This window comes from Lottia gigantea (genome assembly GCF_000327385.1).
Source record: "Lottia gigantea unplaced genomic scaffold LOTGIsca_52, whole genome shotgun sequence".
NCBI lineage: Eukaryota > Metazoa > Mollusca > Gastropoda > Lottiidae > Lottia > Lottia gigantea.
The window spans coordinates 1,209,773-1,221,672 of NW_008709781.1; the positions used below are offsets into that span (position 1 = coordinate 1,209,773).

Sequence of the window (11,900 nt, forward strand, 5' to 3'; positions counted from 1 at the left end):
ATATATTGAGTGTGCATACAAATTTATTGTTATAAGCTATAAATAATTTTCAACTGTTTTTGGTGGACTTAATTTTACTCTTTTTTTCCTCTCTGGCAATAAAATTTTCAAATGTTTATACAGTTTTGTATATTTTTGTTTGAGGTGAGCAGATCCATGCTTCAGTCTAGCACCACGGAACAAAACCAGACTGAATCACAAACAATTAAATTCTCCATTTTATTACAATGGTTATGTTTCATCTAACCATGAAAATAGCTTTATAACATTACAAAAACATCACAATTACATTCTTTTTAGAAGTTGTTAAATCAAATGATTCAAATTAAAATGTGAGATTACAATGATTGACATAAAACATCATATAAACTAGGTTTTATATAATAAATGATTTACTTTAAACATCATATAAACTAGGTTTTATATAATAAATGATTTACTTTAAACTTCATATAAACTACGTTTTATATAATAAATGATTTACTTTAAACATCATATAAACTAGGTTTTATATAATAAATAATTTACTTTAAACTTCATATAAACTAGGTTTTATATAATAAATAATTTACTTTAAACTTCATATAAACTAGGTTTTATATAATAAATGATTTACTTTAAACATCATATAAACTAGGTTTTATATAATAAATGATTTACATTAAACTTTATGGGGCCCCGGAAGTGGTCATACAAATGACTTCTGTTATATGGTGAATTATATAGAAAATATAGCAATATCAGAAACAAAATATAAACTATTTTAACATAAATGACATTTGAATAATGAGCGACGATTAATTTCCGATAAAAATCATAAAACTGTTGAAAGAACTTGTAACTTATAAATTATTTTTTCCCACTATCTGTACTTTTTTCCAAGTCGTCATACATAATTCATGTCCCCAGATGCAATGATAACTGATGTTTTTCAATCAGGCAAAGAAATATGACAAATCCTTCGAATCATGCAACATTTTTTATTACAATTTGGAATTATATTAAACTTTCAGTTTGTCATCATATTTCACCAGTTGTGTCATTGTCTCTGTACTGAAGCCAAACTACAGGTAATAAAGTTGCATAAATGTCCATTTAGTCGAATTTCTAGATTGAAAGTTATACCAAAGTCTCTGTATCCTTCTTACTAGATTGAAAGTTAGTATACCAAGGTCTCTGTAGCCTCATTTCTAGATTGAAAGTTATACCATGGTCTCTAAAGCCTCATTACTAGATTGAAAGGGAGGAGCTGATAATATACATTATTTGATGATAATTCTATATACACAATATTTTGAAAATCACAGTTTCTATGCTTTTAGTACATTTCAATTAATCATTTAAAACTTTATTTTTCAAAAGAGTTTTTGAAAATAACATGCAAGTTTCAGGAACATTCTAGAAGTCAATCTCAATAAAGAAGGCACAGTGTGAAATAAATGCCAAAATACGAGCAAATTTTGTCCATAAACCTTCCTTTAATTTGTTTAAGTTATTGAATTGCTATGTATACAAATTTATCATTTAATATATATCATTTAAGATAAATCTACATGCATTTTAAATAGAGATGATGGGGGTGGATGACGTTCATACAACAAACGTCAATTTATTCTTTATTCAATAAACCAAGAAAGGGGACTGCCGTAGGAAGAATTAACGAAAAATTATCTCAAGTCAAACAATTACAAACTTATTTGAGCTCTATTTTCGAAATGGACATAATAAGAAAAAAACTACTGAAAAATTATAATAAAACAAAACTATTATCTATAACATTTAAAATCTATATAATGATAACAAACTTAAAGTGATAATAAGCAGAAAACCAATATATATTTTGTGCCATTGTGGTCGTAATATTGGTCATTACTTTGCATAATATATAAAAAGGCAACACACAATTTCAACATCAAATTTAAATATGTTTTTTTTTATTACAATATTTATCACATGATTTCACTAATTTCACGATTTTTGAATAACGGGATAGTTATCTATGAAATAATACTGATATAAAAGAATGTTAATTTTATTTCTATATTCCGAAAACCAATACATTCATATACAGCTTGTTTTCAAGTTTCCAAACACAGACTTTAAAAGAACACATAAATTAACAGTATAGGCTTCAAAATATTACCAAAACGAGAAAACAATATTTGCATAGTTTCAGCATAAAGTTGTTGTATGATTTGTTTAAGCATTCTATTATGTTAATAAAAAGTAACAAATGTAAGACACTATTACATAAGAAAATTATGCGGAGAGTACAATGTACGAATGAGGTCAAAGGTTCTAGAAAATTGTAGAATTAGTAAAAGTGTTAGTAATTGAAAAACACTGCATAAGGTAAACTATTTTATTACAAAAATCAAAATTTAAAAATAACAAACAATAAATGAGAGTTCAATTTTCATAGGGACATCAAACACCCACAAGTCTGCATACCAGGGTCGTTATAGTTCTTCATACGTGGGAAGTGTTCCTTGGTCCATTGGTGGACGAGCTGGTCATTACAGATATAAACCTGTCCAAACTCACACAGGGCACGAGGTGATGGTGTATGGAACCGATGACATAAGAAATATAGACAATAATGACCACTCATGACGCTGCTTAAACCTTGAATCCACTTCGAATGGTAAATTACTTGCTGATTGTTGACAAACCTCTTGAACGCTTCACCATACGTTTCTGGAGAACAGCCAAAAGAGTCAAAAAACGTGATGCATCCAGGACTTTCACATACAAACACCGTCCAGTGTTTTCCGGGATGGTGGGCATCATCTGTGTTAACAACAATTGCAGTTGGGAAACATTCTGGTGAGATATAATCCAAATGGTTTCTAGCCCAAACCCCACCAAACACAGATGTTGGTAGGTGATTCTTCAGAGCTTCCTGGAGTTGGCGAGTGGATAGTGGTTCAACGATCCAATTGTCCATATCCTGATGGTCGACGTGAGTAAGGATCTCGATACCAGTCAAGTTTGTTAGAAACTCTCGCGTGCAAGGCCTAATCTGGGAACAAAGCTGAAAAATAAAAACATTCTGCGTGAAATAAAAACATAATATAACTAAAAGCAAGTTTGAATAAAAAAAAATCTAAATTCAGAGTCTTTGAAGAATTGAAAAGTGAATAGCCTATCTACTGGAACTTAAAAATGGAATCGAAAACTGAGTACATTGGCCAAGGTTGTTACAAACATAAACTGAATGTGGATGTAGGCTACTATAATTATGATCGCATGCAAATTTGAAAATCTGAAAAATAAATACAAAAGAGAACATTATAGTATAGTGTATTTCGTAAAATGCACGTACTATAAGTCTAACCTATTCATGGAGTAGCGAATTTCCGTGAAAAAATCGGAGTGTAGACTTGTCACTTATATCAGTAACTCGGCGAAACACGGTACCGGTAATGATAAATTACAAAGTATACAAGATCACAAAAGATATATAGCCTAATATTCTATTGCAATGTAAATCAATTAAAGGTTATACACGAATTAAAAGCTGCAAATTACATTTCTGAATGCATATTTATCCCGATCATGTCTTTTCAAGATCACTCCTCTCTTTCATAATCCAATAATCCATAATGTCTTTTCCCGTAATTCGTTACTTTCCACGAACAAGTAAGTGGCGAATGTCCCATGCCTTTCTAAGTTTCTAGTTATTATCGTCTGCTAAGTTCGTCTGCTATCGGTTAGTAGCTGTTTGTTAGTGTATTTCAACAGTGGCAACGACTATTGAACCCGTAGTACCACTCTCTGTTCTACCCATAGCCTAGGCCCTCATTTTTTGCAAGCAAGGTCTTATATATAAGTTTTCATACTTTCCCGAATTTTCCGGAATTTCCATATTATTCCATGAAACTTTATATAGTAACTATCCATGATTTATGAGGACAACGAACATTCTCATTGGTTGAGCAGCCAAGCTCTTTTACGTCAGAGGTAAATTTCTAGCAAAGGGGAGGAACTCGTTATATCGTGAGTTTTCCCGAATATTCCCCATTCGTACCTGTATGAATGCAGTTAATTTATAGAATTTTTGTATGCTTATCGATAACTTTTGTGAAAATTCAAGATCTTGATCTTGATTCTTGCACTATTTGAACAGTAATATGCCTACATATACATATATAATTATTGTATATTTCGTATTAGTCTTCAAACAAAAAAATTAAGTTATTTAGTAAATTTTATTATAAACCTGCAGATCCTCATCAGTATTAATATTCGAAAATCATGGAAGTCGAAATCTCGTATCCGAAACGCCAAAACTTTTGTTTGTAATACGTTTATGTGTTTTGCATTTTGTAATGCATTTACTTCATTTCAGTAAGACCACAACTAAATAGCTGTGTGTGAATCGTGAAAATTGAAAATTGAAAATAATAATTGCTTTGGCTAAACATAGCAGAAAATTTGGAGTTTTTCAGAAAGCTTTTGCATCATCTATAGTCAATGTGACCTTTTTAGGCAAACGCACTGCGCGCATTGAAGTTTAATTGTCCCACTCAAAATTGTTTGTATACCGAATAGTAGGCTAATCCACTTCATTTCTAATAAATTTAAATGATTTTTACGCTTTTGCCATAAATTATGTGTAAGAATGCAACAAATCTTTTCTGTTAGTAAAACAAAATTTTGGGAGAAAACGTTTCATATGCCCAATGAGCTTCTACAGAGCTGGTGCATTCTGAACCTCAATCTCGACAATTGTCCTCTTCTCATTAAGTCAGTTTGCCCATTATAGGTTTTGCACTCTCGGGATGCCACTGACTGATGGCTGGCTTAATTGTGGCAAATAAGACAGAATAATTTCTGATTTGTTATTATACCTCATCTAGATTTTTCAGGATGACAGTTTCCATTATAATTATCATAACTTTTACATCACATTTACTTTTACACTTTATACCGTGTCAATGTTTAAATCCATGATGAATATAGACAGTCTAGATAGGTGGTAATTCAAGATTTGACTAACTGCCCTGTCACTAGTTTAATCTTATAATTTTATCATTACTTTGTCATATATTAAATATACATTACCATACACGCAGTCCATGCCATTACAAGAATATCAATAAATACTATTTCAAATCAGTATCCTTCTACCCTTCCTCTTTATCTATCTCCTCAGTATCTTTCTACCCTTCCTCTTTATCTATCTAATCAGTATTTTTCTACTCTTCCCCCCTTTCTGTCTCCTCAGTATCTTTCTACCCTTCCTATCCATCTGTCTCCTCAGTATCTTTCTACCCTTCCTCTTTATCTATCTAATCAGTATTTTTCTACTCTTCCTCCCTTTCTGTCTCCTCAGTATCTTTCTACCCTTCCTCTTTATCTATCTCCTCAGTATATTTCTACCCTTCCTCTCTATCTGTCTCTTCAGTATCGTTCTACTCTTCCTCTCTATCTGTCTAATCAGTATTTTTCTACTCTTCCTCTCTGTCTGTCTCCTCAGTATCTTTCTACCCTTCCTCTCTATCTGTCTCCTCAGTATCTTTCTACCCTTCTCTCCTCTATATCTGTCTAATCAGTATTTTTCTACCCTCCCCCTCTCTATCTGTCTAATCAGTATTTTTCTACCCTTCCTCTCTTTCTGTCTCCTCAGTATCTTTCTACCCTTCCTCTCTGTCTGTCTCCTCAGTATCTTTCTACCCTTCCTCTCTATCTGTCTTCCAGTATCTTTCTACCCTTCTCTCCTCTATATCTGTCTAATCAGTATCTTTCTCCCCTTCCCCTCTCTATCTGTCTAATCAGTATTTTTCTACCCTTCCTCTCTATATCTGTCTCCTCAGTATCTTTCTACCCTTCTTCTTTATCTATCTCCTCAGTATCTTTCTACCCTTCTCTCTATCTGTCTCCTCAGTATCTTTCTACCCTTCCTCTCTATCTGTCTCCTCAGTATCTTTCTACCCTTCTCTCCTTTATATCTGCCTACCTCTCTATCCAACTCCTCAACATCCTTTTACTCTTTCTCTCTATAGAACTCCTAAATATCTTTCTACTCTTCCTCTCATTAGTATCATTCTACAAATTTTCTCCACATAACTCCTTTATATCCTTTACCATTCCTTTTTTACGTCTCCCTCCTCAGTTCTCCCTGTCCATCCCTTAGATCGAATTCCATAGCATCTGTCTCCCTTTTTTCTCAAGCTCTTGGAGTATAACCTTCTTATATCCCCTAATAATTAAAACTTCTTAGTCTTACAAATAGTCAATCTATCTCACTGGTTGATGAACTGACCGACTCTTGAAGTGTGTTTTTAAACAAAGAAAAACAGAAAATGAATCCTGTCGATTTATAAGTCAGATAAAACATTGCAGAGGGTTTTTATAACATTTTAAATACCATAAAAAAAATCCCCTGCCGTGTTGTATGCTATATTTAATGTCCCCTTTCACAAAACCCACTGAAAATTGTCCCATTGTAGCTACGGGACTCATCATTTTTGATTAAGGGACAGTCCTGATAAGTTTGATTAAAAAAGGGACATTTATGGACTGTAATCTTCTAAATATTTACTTTTCCAATTGGTTCTCCGCATACAGGAAAGGCAAGCGGATGAGGAAAAGATGAATAAAAAGATGTTTGATGATAATCGGATGTGATAATTACTAATATGTCTGGCAGAAAAGGTTAATAATGTTTGTTTCTTTCGCCGTCTTTAGGTGATCAGTATGTTAGATGTCAGATTTTGAAGATTTCTACAGCAGGATTTCTTAAGGTGGCATCAGAATTCAGCACAGCTACTGTTAACTGTGTGGTTAAACAGTATCATGTATACAAGATACCATTTTGAAAGATTACATTTTACAACTTTATTACGTATGTCGAAGCCACTCCAAGTTATAGATTGAAGCCTTCCGTCCTTTCTTTGAGTTTTAAAAAAGGAACGCTTTGCTTGTATCTGTGTTACTATGATACACACCGTTTCTTAAGATTGAATTCTTGATTATGAAGTGTTTACTTTCTCTGAAACATACATATACTGTGATCCTTTTTTTTTGACAATGACTCAAAACATAGTAGGCCTATTCTCACTTTCAAGTTTTTGTCCTCCTTATGGTGCTTTATGTCTATAGTTCCGCTCACGGAACCATTTAGCATTGTTCCCAAAACAATATCTAAGAACTATGCTTTATTATTTCTGTAAACTAACTTGGGTCTGAAGTTCTAGCAATTGATCTTCTCTATTGATTGACGAGAATAACTCTGTCTTTATCCTGTATTATCCATGTTTCTAACTTGGCCGACAACTAAATCTCTTTTGGCTTCATTTTCTCAATACACAGATTCACTCACTCATCTGATTCAAGCTCATTTGAATATGCGACGAACTATACGGAATTTACCGAACGTATAGACTTTTCCAATAGAAGTTTGGGAACGTTTATATATAATCATTAGGAACTGATTTCAATATAATAGAAAATTGTACGGAAATTACCGAGTGGAGGACAGATTGAAGAGCTCTTTAAGCCAACCCACTTCCAGAAGTGGAGAACTTGGGGCGGTGTTAAGTTATTAACTGACTTGTAAACGTTATGACTTGACATTGAGGAGTGGAGTTTGGCCTGAAACGTCAATTGATTAGTTTGACAAGGTGTTTTAGAGTAGGAATATTGAGACGATCTCTTGAGAATATTTAAAGGTGAGTAAAACTATTTTCTCTACTTAGTAAATCTTCATATAAAACTCCCGAGATTTGACTAAATTCTCTAATCTCTATCGACAATTTCATTATCTTAGACTTTCTTTAATTATACTCAGACTCCTTAGTGGTCGTTGGAAGAGGTTTGTGCATGGTTTATGATTTTCGTTAACTTTCCGATGATGCCAATTTGATCATATCATGAACGATATTCAAGCAAGCTGAGTTAAGTTTGGAGCTGTTGTTTTGACTTTGTGAAAGACTTTCATCAAAGCTTCTCTATAAAGGCAATATTTCTATAACTTTGGATTAAGTGATAACGGATTTTTTTTAGAGCGAGTAAGTATAAATGCATACTATTTTGGATGTCAACATTTCCATAATTAATCAACGAAAATTTCTTATACTGCTTAAAAGTCCAAAGTCAAACTATCTTATCCTGCAATGATAACAGTGAATGCCGTGGTACGTGTATGCCCACCCTTCTGGAATATCGGATGATGTTTCGAAATTTTCGCTGTGATCCACATCTTAGAGTCACATTCTGCAGTTTTATTGTATATACAAAACACTTTTCCTTCGCTTGATACTTGCTTTTGACCGGAATTCTACTTAATGATTAATTTTTTTACTGCATCAAATAGTTGGAAAACGATCGTTTTTCGTGAAACGCTGTAAAATTTCTCTCATTTAGTTTTTGTATCAATGTTTTTATCAGCCATTTTCTATTTAAAATTCAAGACATGGAAATTTAATTTATTATTTCAGCTGCCTTAAAATAGATTAAAAAAAGTCGATTGCTTGTACAACTGATCTCATGTCATAACCTTCCCATTCAATCATTGCCCACATCTGTACATTAATTGACAATGAAATGCCAATAAGATTAAAGAAGACTATTTTGTGTTATGGTTTGAACTGTTTTGAATTACATCAATTTCTAATACATATTTAAAACAAATTATGCAAATGAAAGTAGATCTGTCTGATTCTCATAAACAAACTCAAAATCCAAGTACATGTACATACTGAAAACAAAATGCTTCCATCAGGTATAATCTTAGTCTAGTAATTATGTAAGATTTTTTTTGTAGAATTTGGCCCAATGTAGATATTTTGCATTTTATCATTATTTGCTTGCATTATCAAGTATATAAATAGTGTTTCTATACATAAATAATATTTCAATATTTATAAATAGAGTTTTCTTTTATATACAAACAATGTCCTCATATCGGTCGCTCTGTAAAATAACATTATATACAAACAATATCCTTTCATCAGTCTCGTGTCCTCCTATCTGTCTCTCTGTTAAATAACATGATATACAAACAATGTCTTATATCTGTCTCTCTGTAAAATAACATGATATACAAACAATGTCCTCTATCTGTCTCTCTGTAAAATAACATTATATACAAACAATATCCTTCTCTCTGTCTCTCTGTTAAATAACATGATATACAAACAATGTCCTCTATCTGTCTCTCTGTAAAATAACATTATATACAAACAATATCCTGCTATCTGTCTCTCTATAAAGTATCATTACATATATATGCAAACAATGCCCCCATATCTGTCTCTATGTGCAATATCTTATATACAAAAAATGTATTCCTATCTGTCTCTCTGTGTAATATCTTATATACAAAAAATGTATTCCTATCTGTCTCTATGTGCAATATCTTATATGCAAACAATGCCCCCATATCTGTCTCTCTGTGCAATCTCTTGTATACAAAAAATGTATTCCTATCTGTCTCTATGTGCAATATCTTATATACAAACAATGTATTCCTATCTGTCTCTATGTGCAATATCTTATATACAAAAAATGTCCTATCTGTGTCTCTGTAAAATATCTTTATACAAACAATGTAGCCTATTCCTATCTGTCTCCTTGTGCAATATCTTATATACAAACAATGTATTCCTATCTGTCTCTCTGTGTAATATCTTATATACAAACAATGTATTCCTATCTGGAATATCTTATATACAAACAATGTATTCCTATCTGTCTCTCGGTGCAATATCTTATATACAAACAATGTATTCCTATCTGTATCTCAGTGCAATATCTTATATATTGTGCCCCTATCTATCTATAAGTGTCTGATGATAGAGGATGACATATCAGATGAATTATTAATCAATTTCATAGTTTAAATATCATACACACCATTATACAACACTTTATATTTCACTTCCCTTCACTTCATACACCAACATATAGCACTGTCATAATGTAGGGCACTATTTTCTATTGGGAAATGTGACACCATTATCTGTCTGGAAACATGACACTTTTTCCAGTGTGGTAACATAGCACACTTTCTACATAGAGTGGGTGAGGGTAAATATTGATAAAGGTATGTGTTTATGTTGGTTATGTAATATAGCTTTCGAAAATGAAAGAATAGGTAAATAATTTCCATGTACGAACACATGATGAACTTTGGTTTGTGTACACATAAATCTTAGAAAATGAAGATCAATTTCAATTTGAGCGCTTTGTGAATATCAAGACTTTAATTCTAATTAGTTTTCAAATTTTTTTCCCACAAAATTTGGTACGTAGGTGTATGATCGAAAAATAAAGTAAATCAGTTTGTTCGTGTTCACCCCTCCGAAGTCGTGGATTAAATAAAATTGTACCATGATTAGGATACGGAACATAGACGTTAGAAAACATCCATCAAAAATAAAACCTGAACCGAAATTCGGTTAAACAACAGCAAGTTTAAACAATCAGATTAAAGGAAAAGTTGTCGTTTATTTGACATTTGACAATAAATTTGGCATCTGGGAAATAAAAAATAACTTTATTGTGATATCCTTCTCGTCTTTAATCTTATATACTACTTTGTGATCGGAAACATTATCTTGTTCAGATATCAAACACGCAGCTTAGAACATGCTTTTAGAACATTTTGAATTTGACAATGTCTGCAATTGGGGATAAATAATCTTTAATAAAAACCAAATATAATGTTGTATAAAATGCATGAGAAAACATTTAACTATACGCCCACTTTCCACAAGAGTAGGATTTTAGATTGAACAAAAACTAACATTCACGAGGGATTGCTGAATTTCAATGAATTTTTTGGAAAAAAGGATTAAATAACACGTGATAAGAATCAACTTATTGCTTTGAATAAAATCGCCTAATCGTCATAGAAGTTTGCCGACAACGTGGGGGTATGTGCATTATTACCGTGCGTGGTATAAAATGAAGGAATGACAATTGCTAACAGATCTACAAATCGCTTATTTTTGTGTTTGGTCGGATGTTTTTACTAGAAACGAACTTTTACTCCAGTCTTCCGGTTGTACTTTTTGATTTCAAGAGAGACCTATCCTAGAAAATTGAATACAAAAACAAACATTGTGAATAATTAATGATAAAAGCTTGAATAATTAAAGTTGAAGTAGACCCTATTCCGTGTCGATGGACATACCAAATTTCTTTCTTTTTACTCTTTAAATGTTTTATGTTATTGTTTCCTTGAAGTGACCACCAGCAGCGTTATTTTTGAAGCATCGTTAATATGAGTAAATATAAACGGTGTAGATATTTTATAAATCAATGTGGACGATGAAATGGACTTACATCGGGAACCCTTTTTTCATTATTGCGATTTTTCATCGTCTTTGGTTCCTGTACACTCCATAAATACAGTTTCAATCTACTCATTCGGGGTAAGCACTAATATCTTTGCTTGGTTAGAATTTGCATTAATCGATATTTGAAGTATATAAAAATAAATTTTAATCAAATTTTAATTAAATGTGTCTATTTTGTCTTTTCTATGGCATGTGGTTATTTTTGGAGGCACTCTTTTGGATATTTTTCTTCTACCTTCTCATCCCTTTTTTCACAATAGATATCAAATTAGAAATAAAACAATCAAAATCATTCAAAAACAGCATCATGTTTATTCCGATCTTTTTCACTTCCACACCTTACCATAATGTGTTATAATTAATTACCCATAAAAATTGTTCGAAGATACACGAGTTTTTATATCTGATTAGTGTCTAATTACTTCGGCCAAAACCATTAAATATTCATAAGACTTTGATTTCTGACAGTTGTTGTTCATCTTGGATATTGTAAAATATGCAGGTCCGTAGCCAGACTTGATTGTTAGGTTGCAGTAATGGAATCGGTTGCCAGAATTATTTCTGGGGGGGGGGGGGGGGGGGGGGGGGGGG

At 32.3% G+C, this 11,900-nt stretch overlaps 1 protein-coding gene across 1 annotated transcript in view; it reads right to left on the reverse strand.

The window, feature by feature from the left end:
- Nucleotides 1–8,956: 8,956 nt before the first annotated feature.
- The window catches only part of LOTGIDRAFT_165585 (hypothetical protein), a gene marked incomplete at both ends in the record, with an annotated part of 6,611 nt that continues 3,667 nt past the window's right edge, over nt 8,957–11,900 (reverse strand). The window contains one exon of the mRNA XM_009062617.1: nt 8,957–9,165. Within this exon, the coding sequence (XP_009060865.1) occupies nt 8,957–9,165 (209 nt within the window). The remainder of the gene's footprint in view (nt 9,166–11,900) is intronic.